General features: G+C 40.3%; 1 protein-coding gene across 1 annotated transcript in view; it reads left to right on the top strand.

The window, feature by feature from the left end:
- Nucleotides 1-14,307, top strand: part of DLGAP2 (DLG associated protein 2) — an 88,401-nt gene that overhangs the window by 73,125 nt on the left and 969 nt on the right. The window contains exons 8-10 of the mRNA XM_035889903.1: nt 7,134-7,225; nt 11,676-11,828; nt 14,173-14,294. Of these exons, the coding sequence (XP_035745796.1) occupies nt 7,134-7,225; nt 11,676-11,828; nt 14,173-14,294 (367 nt within the window). The remainder of the gene's footprint in view (nt 1-7,133; nt 7,226-11,675; nt 11,829-14,172; nt 14,295-14,307) is intronic.

The raw sequence follows: 14,307 nt of genomic DNA, 5'->3' as shown, positions 1-14,307 counted from the left end.
CTCCCCTTTCCCTAGGAGGCCAGTGAGAAGTCTGCAGGCAAGTGGTGGGCTTTTTCTCCCTCCTGTCTCTGCAAGCTCTTCCTCATGCACAGCCCTAAGCAAATCTGCAACTGCATGAAATGAGCAGTGGAAATACTCTCACGTCAGTACTCCTTCCTCACTTGGAGACACAGATAGGGAGTTAGTGGTGTTATTCTCTGGGATATGAAGCTGCTTGTGTATCACATTAGGAAAACTTCAAGGAGCTGATTTTAGCTGATGACCCATTCCCAGGTGCAGAACCACCCTCCCTCCCACCATGTGAAGCTGTGCTCTTGCACTCCAGAAATACTCTGGAACACCTTGCTGCATGGGGAAACGGCAATTAGGAAGATAGTTTTCAGTAAATCGTACAGAGGACATGAAGACAAATTGGACAAAATTTTTATTAATATTCAGAGTTAGTGACACCCTTTTAACCTAGAACATCTCAGTCAGTAAACATAAGAGAGTGTCAGGATTTTGTGTTTCGCCGTTTGCAGAGTGACTACTCTGTAAGAAAAAAGAAAGAGCAATTCCCTGATAAAACACAACTGAAACCAACCCTTGAAATCCCCTTTTTAAACTAACTGAAGTGGTTAATTGTGTCTGAGGGAACATTTTGACCTCCCTAATAGGTTAGAGAAATGCTTATCTACACAGTCTACATAGCGTATGCAAAATCAGATGTTTGACTTCAGCTGATTGTCAGAACTGAGACCCAGACTTCTGATTTTCTATTTTATGTGACTCATTTCAAGATCTTCCTCAAATAATTTCCAAATTACATTCCAAATTGTATCCCTTCACCTAAAATAGCTTACATCAAGTAAAAGGAAGTTATCAAAGAATTATTTTCACCGAGGGAATGAGCTCACAGCATTTTAAAATTTCAGTGTGAATATTTTTTTTCCTGTTGAGTCTTTGACACATGTTGTATCCCCAGTTTGAGCTGTGGAGGTCGAAAGGTATGTATCCACAAGAACTAAAGTTTAATGATATCCCAGCATCAAATGTATCTTGACATATTTAAGCATTTGGCAGTTCCCTGAGGAAAATACACACAAACGGGGGAGCCAGAAGCAACTGGATGTTTTTCCATCTTCCAGCAGGAGCTACTATTCCCAAAACATTTCACGGCAAAGTTTGCACATTCAAACTGTCACTGTTAATGCTGAATCATTTATTTTTGGCCTGGGTATATTAATTGTACCTGAAGACCAAATATAGCTTTGCATCTCATAGGAGAAGGCTGTTATTATGATACCATTTCTATTTTGTTTTAATCACAGGAAGAGTTAAAATAGAATTGCATTTTAGAAAACAATTCCATTTTCTGCATTAGCACAATAGCTCTGAGATCAGAGAAAGCTGTCTGATTGCTGTATTGATTTTTTCTTTCACTGTAGCTTTTCTCCCGTAATGTTGTTTTAAGAACTTCACTCATCAGGTCTTAGAAAAGAAGAAGATAATAATTGCAGAAAAAATAACCTCTCTCTTTTTCTTTTCACAGAATTTGTTAATTTGGTCAGTTGCCATGAATTGTATTTTGGAGTCTCTGCAAAGTTCATATATTGTTTGTGGGGCAGTTATTTGTGTTCTCAGTGTTTATTATAACTTATATAGCTATATATAAAAAGTGTATATGTGGCTGTAACTGTTCCCAGGGTAAGTCATCTGATCATTTGCACTAGCAGGGTGCCTTCAAGCAAAGATATGTGTTTCTCAAGGGTGCTGACTGGAGTTTCAGTTTTACACCCTGAAAATTGTGTTTGGCTATTACTGGTGTGTAGGTGTTGACAAGAAAAACGCTCTCAATTGTCACAAAGCTATTGAAGACCAAGAGGGCCAGAACTCTGCCGCCTGCGAGCTCTGTGATGGGAGCAGGGGGACTGGTGGTGCAGGGAGGGGGGGAGCAGGGGAGCCGCAGTCCCTGCCTGCAGCTTGAAGGCAAGGTCTGGCAGAGGGAAGCAGGAGACATCCTGGGCTTCTGAATGCCACATGCTTGGCCACTGAAATATTTCAGTACACAAGGCAAATGGAGAACAGCCATACAGAGTTTACTCTTAGATAAAAATCCTGAGAGGTTCAAAAAAATTAACTCTAGTATAAACTATGCCAGCAGAAAGGTTGTTTTTCTGGTATCTTCTGCAGCGTGGTTAGGAGCTCTGCTGGCACAGTAAAGTGATCTCTAGTTGTAAAAAAGGCTTACCCCTTCATTCCACGGATGCTGGATTTTTCCTTGCTGATCCTCTGGATGATATTTCCACAGTACTGCAAGAGCTTTAGTAACAGAGCCAAATAGCAACAGAAAACATAGAGTTAAATCTCCCATACTTTGAAAAAAAGAAAAAAAAAAACCAAACAAACCCTCACAACCAATTTATTTTAGTATATTCATCAATTAATCATCCATAAAAGCTTTTATAGGTGTTTGACCAAACATAGGTTATCCTTTAACCAAAGAGAAATTACTGACATAATTTCCTAATGCTTTTCACAAACTTAACCTTCAGGAACTGTTGAAATTTACATTTGGAGTGTTGCAAATGACTACAGAATGTCTTAATTGCCCTGAAACAGTCTTTAAAGTCCGTAAAAGACAGTGCCATAGTGTGGAATCTGAGAAGTGCTCCTATCGTTTGTATTACTCTGCTCAAATTTTCTCCTCTTTGGATTCAGCTCCATTTAGATAAAAAGTGAATTTGCACCAAGTACCACTTCGTGCACAAGGATCCCATTGCCCTGCCTACCCCCCAGAGCACTGCCAACTGGTAGCTGTGCTGTCCTAAGCTGTCATCTCACTATGAACATTATACATTTATTGTTACACCTACCTGCTTTGTTGCTAGTGAAAAAGACATATATTTCTGAAGATTACTAATTTAGGTTTAGAGATTAGACAAACGTTATGCCCTCCCTTGAGTTAGGATGATGAACTTAATGCCAGTTTGAAGTTTTTTTCCAAGCATATTTTCTCAGCTTGTGTGGAACAATTTATTTATGAGTATAGAAAAAAAAAATGGAACAGTCAAATGGAATGAAAATTTAAATTAAAACACATCATTTAAATAAACAGCAGTGAATGCCAGAAGCAGATTGATTGTTAGTAGTTTCTCATTGCTGGTGCAGCAGTGACACAATTGAGCAAAGCTTTTAACCTGTCAAGGATAGAGTTACAGCATCAGACTATAAACTTGGTTTCATCAATATAGGTCTAACTTTTCCCCCTCTACCTCTGTGATATGAAACCCGTTTCAATTACAAGATTTTGTAGCATTTCTGAAGCAATCCGACACACTGCTTGCGATTTTGTAATGTGCTTATGGCAGAGGAAATGGCACCTTTGTGTTAACTGTGCGTGTTGTATACAGGCAACTTACTTACGCCATCTCTATCCAGGGTATGAATCCTGAGTCTGCTTCTACTGAAGTCATGGTCAGGTCTTTGTGTGTCTTCCTTGGAGTGTTTCATATGCTTCAAGGAGCAGAATTAAGGTTGTGTGGCTCTTTCCTGACATTCAAGTAAATATAAGATTATCTTAATGGAGGGAGGTATATGGATTATATGAAAATTATATATATTTATATGTGTTGATAGATTTTATCATCATTTATTTACAAGCAAAATCTTCTAGGCATCACCAAACATCTCAATCTCTCCAGACTCTAACATTCATCATTCTTTCATGGAGATAATCAATCTGCACTCATCAGAATAATTCCCCAATGCATGAAATTAATAACAAGGCTCTGGCTGTCTATTAATATTGTGCTAAAGATTATGAATTGAAGTGTTTTAATACTTTAATTTAATTACAGCAAAGCAGAGTAGCATGAATATGAGAGCTTCTAACTTCTATGTTTTATTATGTCTGATTTACTTCTCGAAATGGACATAGAGTTAGACCTTTAGTAGATGGTAAGGCAGTGATTATAGATGTGTATTCACCACTGTGACTTGGTGTCACATGCACGTAGCTCAGAACCACCGTCTTACAGCCCCAATGGGCGTGTATCGCACCAGAGTGCTGCATTGCCAGTGCCTAAGTCTTGTCTGGTCCGACTGGGCTTTGAGTCACTGATGCTTGTTGACGTGATCCTTCAGGATAAGGAAGATAAAACAAATGTTTATTTAATATGGGCTTTGGGGTAACTGTGAGATTCACTAGAAATTGTCAGTCATATATAGATTCGGTCAAGATATACATTCCTGCAGCAGGGCAAAACCGATGTCCCTTCCTCAAGCTATGTATTTGAGCTATGAACTATAAAATTCAGCAGAGGAAACTAGAACTGAACTTCACTCACTATGAGACAAGCACTACACCCATCAGCCTACAGAATCATGCTCAATCCCTTTCTGCCCAGTGAATAGTTGAACGTAGGCCAGAATAGGCGACGTCAGGGACCTGCTACAGCAAAATTCCCCCTCCTGGCAAAGAAGGGGCTCTGACCCCACACTGGGAGTTCGCCTTTTGACCTCAGCTACAGAGCACCAAGGGAAAAGGAGGATACAAGGCTGTTTGTCACTTAAGTCTTTGCCTCTTAAAAATCCTGAAATTTAAATCAAAGTAATTTGTTCCAGATCAAATTAAGCTTTTCTTTTTTATTTAGGTTTTTGTATGTTTGTTCCTGTTTTAACACCCAAAACATGGCTTTCCATATGCCAATAATTCTGCAGAGAAAAGTGGGGGGTTTGGTGATCAAAAACCCCACACCAATTAGAATGCTTTTTTTCACTTGGACAACCAAACAAAAACAAAACCCCAGTGAATTACTCACGCAGCCCTGAACCACTTAACCCTTTCACAAATGGGCACCACATGGGACTGATGATGAATATGCATGTCGCTGTTTATTTTAGTGTTACGGTGCAGCTGTACTGCTTGTCTAACAGAAAATGGAATAGAGTTTGAGAACCACAGTTCTACATATTATTAACACATGCTTATAAAGTTACAGAGTTTGTATGTTTCCACAGAACTGGAGCCTAAAACTTCCAAAGCATCTCTTGCTGCCACTTGTGGTTAAGCATATGTTTCAGTGGTCTCGAGCAAGCAGAATTAAAATGCGATGCCTGCTACCAAAATGCTGCTTTCACATGCCGCTCAGTTCCCTCCTATACTGATTCTCAATAACAACAAAATGCTAAGCCCTGCCAGAGTTTAATGTTTCCTATATCACAGGCTGCAGATTAGTTCTGCTGTGCTATTGTAGCTTCATTCCACCCTCTGCATCCTGCTTGAATTATCAATTTGGTTTCCTCAAATTGAATTAAAAGATGTCAGAGTAATTCCTGCCTCACCCCTACCAGTGCCTCTTTCTATCTTTACTCTAAACATTATTTAAAGATCTGGAAATTCTCCAGATAAAATCAATCTTCCATTGAAATGCCAGCTTATAATGCTTTTTAAAGTGTTGCTTTTTCAGCGTAGAGATGGATGTGGAAGAAAGGAAGTGGAGGAAAGGATGTGTAGGAAGGAGGTGTAGGAAAGTATATTGCTACCTACCAAAGCATGGTATTTATCCCAGCAAGTGTGGGAGTCCAGGAGGAGTTTGTTTTCTAGGGATAAGCCAGTCCCCTTAGGCACTCCACTCAACAGAAAGAAATAGGCATCTCCAGGAAGAGATTCAGCTCATCTAAAAATAAGTGCCTAACATGGCTGAGCTGATGAGCTCAGATTACTGATTATAGCGCATCCAGAAATTTTGATTTAGACAGATGACTCTTGGAAGCAAAGTCAAGTAAAATGAATTCGGTCCCTTTCCCCTATGCTTATGCACACTGTAAATGCTAAGTACCCTGACTAAGTACCCTGGGGAAAGCCCAATGAAACATGGGGCTGATCATGATTCAGCAAAGTCCTGGAGCACCCACCTGTGTCCCACTTTGTCTGAAACTCCTGTGCTTAGGTCTTTGTGTATTTTCCTGGGTAGGCAACCTGTAACTCCTAATGGAGGTGCCAAGACATGTCTCAGAGACATGATTCCTCTGAGGATCTCATCCTTATGGTAGGAGTATCTTACGTTATAATTTAATGTATTAATCTTACCCCCAGAACAGACAAGATAAAGAGGGATCATCCACACAACTGAGTGAAGTCATTAGTGATTGCAGAACCAGAAGATATTACCCAAGGTACATGTAAAGCTCCCTTTGACGTCAGAGGGAACAGGCATCTAACTGGTTCTTGTTCTCAAAAACATACGCATGTGTGCTGCCATGGTTTAACACCACCCAGCAACTAAGCACCACGCAGCCACTCGCTCACCCTCAGTGGGATGGGGGAGAGAATCAAAAGGGTAAAAATGAGAAAACTCATGGGTTGAGATAAAGACAGTTTAATAGGTAAAGCAAAAGCTGCACATGCAAGCAAAGCAAAGCAAGGAATTCATTCCCTACTTCCCATTGGCAGGCAGGTGTTCAGCCATCTCCAGGAAAGCAGGGCCCCATCACGGGTAAGAGTGATTTCAGAAGACAAATGCCATCACTCCGAATGTCCCCCCTTCTTTCTTCTTCCCTGAGCTTTGTGTGCTGAGCATGATGTCATATGGTCTGGGATACCCCTTGGGTCAGTTGGGCTCAGCTGTCCCAGCTGTGCCCCCTCCCAAATTCTTGTGCGCCCTCAGTCTCCTCGCTGGTGGGGTGGGGTGAGCAGCAGAAAAGGCCTTGACTCTGTGCAAGCCCTGCTCAGCAGTAATGCAAACATTCCTGTGTTATCAACACTGTTTCCAGCACAGATACAAAACACAGCCCCATACCAGCTTCTGTGAAGAAAATTAACTCTATCCCAGCCAAAACCATCACTGTAATGCCCACTTCAGGAAGCTGTCTATATTTCTTAGTTTTCTTCTAGTTCCTTAAGCAAATAATCTTACTTGTTCTGAGTTATTAATATATCATTTCTTATTGCCAAAGTGTAAGGTGCCACAGAGCTTTCCTATGTCTCCATCTTTTTCAAAAATATTTTATGTATATAATCACAAGCAGTAAAACCAAATATTTACTTCCCATGTAAAATAAACAGTCATTTCGGCTACATGTTTCTTTAGCTTTATTTTGTATTTACTGCCAAAAGACATCTATTGGTAATAACCTGTCTGTATGCTTAGTCCTAGGTAAGATCCGAAGTGCTGTTGGAAGTGCTCAGCTCCTCATGTCTCAGAAATTCCAGCAATTTTATTGGCTTTGTCAGCAAAATCTGGTAAGTCACCATGTCTGGCCATTCTTGAAGAGTTTAAGGCTATTTGTGCAAAACATAACTTTAAATTTTATTATTTAATACTTTTCCTTCAAAGGCAACAAAAAACCAAGTGTAGCTTACCCAAACAGCAGCATTCTAAAATGTCACTTTCATGTCTCACATTTTGTCTTACAGCTCTTCTTTTTCTTTGTTGTTTGGTTTTGGTTTTTTTTTAACTTGATCCTTAAGTATGGTGTTAGTACATTTTTTTGTCAAAGCAAACATGTAATTTCAGTAATTTCAGTCTGGCTGTGTTTTGTCTTTTCTTTTTTTTTTTTTTTTTTGCTGTCTTTATTAAAATAAAAAAAAACCAAAACCAGAAGGAAACAAATGCAAGTTTTCTGAGACATAATATGATGGCTTATTCTTGTAACATCCTAAAATAGTAACTGTATTTCTGGTAAGAAAGGAGAAAATTTTCACATTACAGTAAGTGGAGAATAGTAAAATAGCAGAGTAGTGGAGAATACGTGATCCAGCTTTCTACCTGCCTGAAAATAGGACTGATCTTGGGAATGGGAATATACATAATGTTCATAAAATTGGGTTTAATAATTTGCATTGCCAATTACATATAAGATGTCCTAGGGCTAAAGGAACAGATGCAGTATATTACTTGTGAGAGTTACTGCTATTGTTCTGGAAGTTCATTAGAGACGAATTCAATTCTAAATGTTATCTTCATTAATATGACAGCAGCCACCAGTGATATAAACGTTGTGGCAAGATGATACTAATCAACAGAAGAACATAATTCTTTGAGCTATGGCTGGTGGTAGAGCACCTACTTTCTTCAGCTCACTTGATTTTCAAGTCTAACTTTCACCTTTTGACTGCCCTTGCACCTCATATATTAAAAGTGCTGAATTCTGTTGCGTGCATGACAGCAGACATGACCTGTATGTCTGGTTAGATACATTTCTCTACTTGTTGGTATTTGCCACATAACTTCTTAAGGCAAAACATTCATTCTGCAGAGACCTACTTGCTCCTTTCCATCCTTAAACATCCAGAATTCCTGAAATCGTAGTCAAATATTACCGAGAAAGTAATGCCAAAAATGTCCTACCTTCTGATAGAAAATGATAAGATATACGGTCCTCATTAGGAAAGGATCCAATTATCCACTTCAAAGACTCTGTCAAAACAAGAATTTTAATAGCTGTTACAGAATGACAGAGGAAATATGCAAAGTCAGGCAAGCAGGAGACGACCACGTTTGTAATATCAAATACATCATGTGCACTCCCTATCTAGTCTTTTACTTCATAGTAAAAGAAGGAAAACTTCATCAATGTCCAGAAGTTTCTCACTACAAATTTCAAAGTGCCCTCCATTACCTGATTGATTAAGCTATGCAAACTAAGGTCTGGAGAGCCTAACCTCCACTCCACTTCATTTATCTTCAAGTGGGTCCAGCACTTGTGCTCGAGAGCATTACTGTAATAACAAGCGCAGCTCCTGCTCAGCACAGCCGTCAGCTATTTGGAAGTGCGAACAATTCATTACTGCAAAAGCAATAGGAGCACAAGGAGAAATCCACAGCTTTGCAGACAATGTGACCAAAAAACTGGCAAGATTTTATTTGTCTTCTTATTTGGATAACAAACCTTTGAACTCCATAACAGCAGCTTTATCTGAAGATTTAGGCTCTGAATATTGTTCAGCTTCATTAAATCAGCAATGGGCTCTGCAGAAAGCAGCAACCGCAGAACCGGACTTTTAGCTCATTCATGTTTTGAGGCTTTTCTTCCTATGCCTAATGACAGAGCTTGTTGTTAAATAGTCACTTGGTCCGTATCCACAGCAGGCTTTCCTTATGCTCCTAAGGCACCATCTCAGTGCCCCATGGGAACGCTGCCTGATAGCAGCCAGTTAGTGCATTCCCCCACTCAAAAACATCTAGCACTTAGAGGGCTACCACACACGTTTCTCTAACAGTGTTCAACAACAATAAGCATAAACGTAGGCCAAAGAACAATGGCGTTTAGTTCTTCCAATTCAAAATGCAGCAAAGGTTGAGGAAGAGGAATATAATTTCTCAAACTGGAATTTAACCAGGAAACTCCCCCATCGCCTATGGACTTTTCTAACGGGTGATGGGAACTTCAAGGGACACATTTGATTATGCTCTGGGTTAAGTTATCTTACCAAAGACTCTCACTTAGGGATGAAGGTTTTTTAAGAATCTGCCTGGCTATCTCCTACACTGTACTGTTGCCACTAATTGCTAGAAAAAAAAAAAACATCACTGATTAATAACTACTCCCTCCTGCATTATTCACATTATCTCTTGTAACAGCCTGGTTTTTCTTTGAAGTGTCCTCCTCCATACTCTCGAGTCAGCACAGATCCTACTCAGCTCGTGAGATCATCGCTCAATATGTCATGGTTGCAGGCAAAAACAGAGCGGCTCGAGCACCAGCTAGGTACTTTTTGCTTGCTCTAGGCTTACTTCAGAAGGAGAGCTGCAAAGCCGAATTCCAAGTAAGATACAAATAAATGAGCAGCTTCTGAGAAGAAGCAGGTTTAAGCCAATCTTTTCAAAACTTAGTTAGCTGTAATATTATTATTCGTGCCAGCATTTATCTGTGGACTGTGAATCCATAAGCGATAGCGGCAGGAGGCAGCCCTCTTGTGCCCAGTCAATGCACCGCACACTCCTCTGCCAGCGGCCGCGCTGGAGGCTGCGATCTTCTCAAACACGATGAGCAGTGGGGCACACTAAGGTATAGAAGAGTGATTAGCCTTGATTCAGAAGGCAATGGCATTTCTATGAGTGGCATCATTTTATGGGTATTTAGAGGAAACTGGGGAAAGGAACTGAGGACACCAGGCTGGAGAGAACAGATTGCAATATAAGATATATTGCTGTGGGACTGTCCTAACAAATTTCACACAGGGAGCTGGTTCCTGAAGCCTGAGATATTGAACTCTCTAGAGTAACTAATACCACTGACATAAATTGTAAATGGTTTTGGAGTAAACTGGGATCTACCCAATCAAGTTGTTTTCAGTGAACACTAATCTGGAGTTGTATCATGTTCCCCAGAAGTCCATTATAATCTATGTGGCCAGTTCTGTTAAGTCCCTGAAACTTCCTATGAAAAGGAGACTTTCTTCTAGTCAAGAAGGCTTTGAAGTGGCTAGGCTTTTAGGCTGGTTCTCGGCCAGGATTGCCAAAGGGGTTTAGATAGTGGTGTCACTGCATGCTGTCATGCCCAGCTCCAGGCACTCAGGTCCCACAGTGGCATCTGCAAACCCAAGTCTGAGTAGCAATTCCTGGTGTAAGACCCCTAGAAATGTGCAATTCAAGGGAGGAATTCAATAGAAATGCTGACTTACCTCCCAGTTTTTAGGCAACTATGTGAGGTTGTGTTCAATACGAAAAATGTCTTTGTCCACTAGATTTGTGAAAGGTGGGGCACAGAGTCTTGCTTCAGCAATAACACCAGTGTTTCTAACATAGTCAACTAGTCATTACATCTTTTGCCCAGGAAGGGAGAGATCCAGAGTCTGTTTGGCCTGGTTTCAACTCCGTCTCTCCCAGCTCCATGTGCAGATGATCTTACTGCTTCCTCATGCCCCAGAAGGGAAGAGACATTTCTCCATTATCTTCGCAGAGATGTTTATCAATTAAACCCTATTTCATTGAAGTGGCAAGCCTGTCTTATTGAACTAGTACCAATGCACATAGAACATAGGGTTAAGAGTCTGTATGCTACCTTTTAATGTAATTTTTATCTAGCACAAGACACCATGTTGATAGTCAAATTAAGGGTCATCTTGCTAATTGTTACAGCAAATGTTTGCACCATTAAGTGTTATGCACATAGCGCCACTTAATTGCAATACTTGGGGATGGTGCCTTTCCAGTTCCTGAGCATGATTCGACCCCCTGGAGAACAAAATCCTAATACCCCCATCAAAATTTTACACCTTTTACACATTTGAAAATGCAAGACAATGTAAACATCGAATTCAACATAACTTCAGCATAAATTCAGAAACTTCTTCATGGTGGTGTTTTGTCTTCTAATCAGCTATCATGAAGGTAATGCTTAACCAGAAGGACTTCAGGCTAGCTAGAGCATGAACCACATTCCCTTTCCCAGGCAGAGGCTCTCAGCTTGTTCCTTTTTAGAAACGCAGGTCAGCACAGTATATGGTGCTAAGGAACTTCCTGTGCCACATGGATTCAGGAAGGCTCGTGGATGACATCCAACTCATTCATGTTTGGGTTGTGTAGGAGGCACAACCTTCCGGTGACGGCTCCCAGCTGTGAAGCGCTTGTAGCCTTAGCACTGAGCAGCCCTGCAGCAATGTCATCTGGCGTGATGCCTTTCCTGCCTCAAAGCACGTTGTTTAAAGCCTCCTGGTCTATTTGTATTCTCTCCTTTGTGCATGACAGGACCCGAGTGCCATGCCGAGACCAACTTCCCAGGACCTAGCAGGTTTCTGGGACTTATTGCAGCTCTCAATTGAAGATGTCAGCATGAAATTTGATGAACTGCACCAGTTGAAACTCAATGACTGGAAAATAATAGAATCACCTGAAAGGAAGGTAAGCAGACCATGGACAATACCATTTAGTCCCCATTTATAGTCCTGCAGTCTCCTTGTGTTAAATACAATAGTAAAACACGATAGGTTTCTAACCCTAGAAAATGTCTAATTGGCATGGCCCAATTTATACACAGAAACCTTCATCAGATGTGAGGATTTTTTTTTTCCTGTTAACAGTATTGAGCTGAACTGTATAACAAATAAAATTAATTTTTCTAAGTTACAACACTTTTGTTCAAACTATTTGGATTTGCATTCTAAAGGCTAGAACTGAAGTATGTTCTGATTAATTCAGACTGAGGACAATAGCCCGAGAATTCAGTCAAGGTAAACTCAGCACTCTGCCACATTTGGGGAAGCTCAAACCTGAGCACTGCGGTGTTTAATCCTGCCTGTACGACACAACTGATACTAGGAGTGAGATAAAAGCATGTGGCAAAACATTGTGTGGGTCACTAATGCTTGGCCCCATGAAAGTTTGGGGGACAAAGAGTACTTCTGGCAAAATGCCTGCACCTCTGCCCTGCAACTCCACCGCCTGGGAGACACCCCAGCCACGATGCTTACAAACCAAAGGTGGCAAATTGCCCACAAAAGCAACATAATTCTGAAACTGCCTTTCCCCTTTCTAGAGCTCCATCCCTCACCTTGATTATCCCACTATTCTTGCTGATTATTTTATCAGTCAGATGAAGACAGCATTTGGTTTGAGTCAGTACTGTTGGCCTCAGGTGAATACTTGTTTGGTTTGGGAGGAATTAGGAGGCATTTTGACAACTCTTTCATTTCTTCATGCTCCTCTTGGATTTTAATTTTCAGCCAACTGGTTGGTGGATGGTGAGTTTGCAATTCTTGCTTACTAGTGACAACTGGAAGTAAGAAATTATTATAGTGACAGCAACAGTGATGTTCCTAAGAGGGAAATAACTAAAAATGAAAAAAAAAAAAAACAACAAAAAAAGATGGGACAACAGGAACGGAACCCTTATGTTCCTGGCTGTAAACAGGAAATAGAGAAAAATAAAGACTGGAAGAGCTGGCTGTCATGGGGAACAGCATCTTAGGCTGCTGCACTGTTCCTGTTGAGCTGAGAATGTGGGACTATGTTCCTACATAACTTTAGTTATATAGTCTTGGCTAACGCATTTTGGTAATAGACTCAGAATTCATTTTAAAAAAACCCAAAAATGTAGAGTCTGTAAACCATAGGCACATCAGTTCAATTTTTGTATTATTTGAATCCTGCTGTGCTTCAAATTAACTGTGTTCTCCATAAGGAACAGCCCATACTCTGGACTATTTCTATTATTTTAAGAGTGATATAGCAGAAAGATTGATCCTTTGTACCTGTGAATTTGTATCAATCAAACCTTTGTATATGTATGAAGTTGTGGAATCTCTGTCTTTGGGGCTATCCAGTCCGATATTAAATAAGATGTTGAAAAGCCTGCTTTAACTTCCAAGTTGCATCTATTTTTAAGTGGGGGTTATATCGGATCCCCTCCAGAGATCCCTTCCAACCTAAACTATCGTATGATTCTGTGATTCTGCAATATCTTAAGGCCCTTATATGAAATTTCACAGCCTCTAAATGGAGCAAAATATCAATTTCATACTTCAAAACAATTCTTGATTTAAAACCTGCAGAGCAATTTACAGCTGCTTTGGTACCAAAATCTACTGACTCTCACTTTATAATTTGATAATTCTTCAATATAATTCTCTTTAAAATGATCCAGGCTGGCAAGCAGAACAATTAGCCCTATGTTCTCTCTCTGGTTGGTGCTTGCATGTTTCCATTTAGCAATTCATAGAGGAGACTAAACTAATAGACATGTATACACAGCTGCTATCTCATACCCAGCTGAGGCTAAACTCAGTATGATTAATTTAATTAAAAAATCCTGTCCTGCTAATCTTAGACAGACTTTTCACTTGATCAGACCACACAGATGTGCTGAATTCTTATTGGAGAGCCAGTGTGTGTTTCTGTTTATAATGGATGTTATAATGTGTCAGCTAAAATTAAACAAATTCATATGAAGGCAAGGTACACAGATTGCATGTGCAGGGTACCTGCAAAGACTGTAGAAGGAAGCGTAGTCATTTTTACGTCACAGGACTGCAGAATTCATAATGGTTGCTGAAGCAAGAGGGTTTTCTCAGAGTCCCTAGCGTGGATAGCTATTTGTGTAATCCATTAGTCAGCTGATTGGAGAGCACAAATTGAGCATGCTTGATGGGTGTCACCAGTATTTTGCATTTCATGTCTTCGATGTGCATGCTCTGCTGATGGTACCTTCCGCACGTAGTTCACCCTCAGTTTTAATACCCTGTTGCAGGAAGAAAGAAAGGTTCCTCCTCCTGTACCAAAGAAGCCCCCAAAAGGAAAATTCCCTATCACGAGAGAAAAATCTCTGGACCTACCCGACAGACAGCGACAAGAAGCTAGAAGACGGCTAATGGCTGCTAAGAGA

Source organism: Egretta garzetta, unplaced genomic scaffold, assembly GCF_000687185.1.
Source record: "Egretta garzetta isolate BGI_Z169 unplaced genomic scaffold, ASM68718v1 scaffold62, whole genome shotgun sequence".
NCBI lineage: Eukaryota > Metazoa > Chordata > Aves > Pelecaniformes > Ardeidae > Egretta > Egretta garzetta.
The sequence above is the reverse complement of the archived record's forward strand: the minus strand, read 5'-3'. Positions and strand labels throughout refer to the sequence as shown.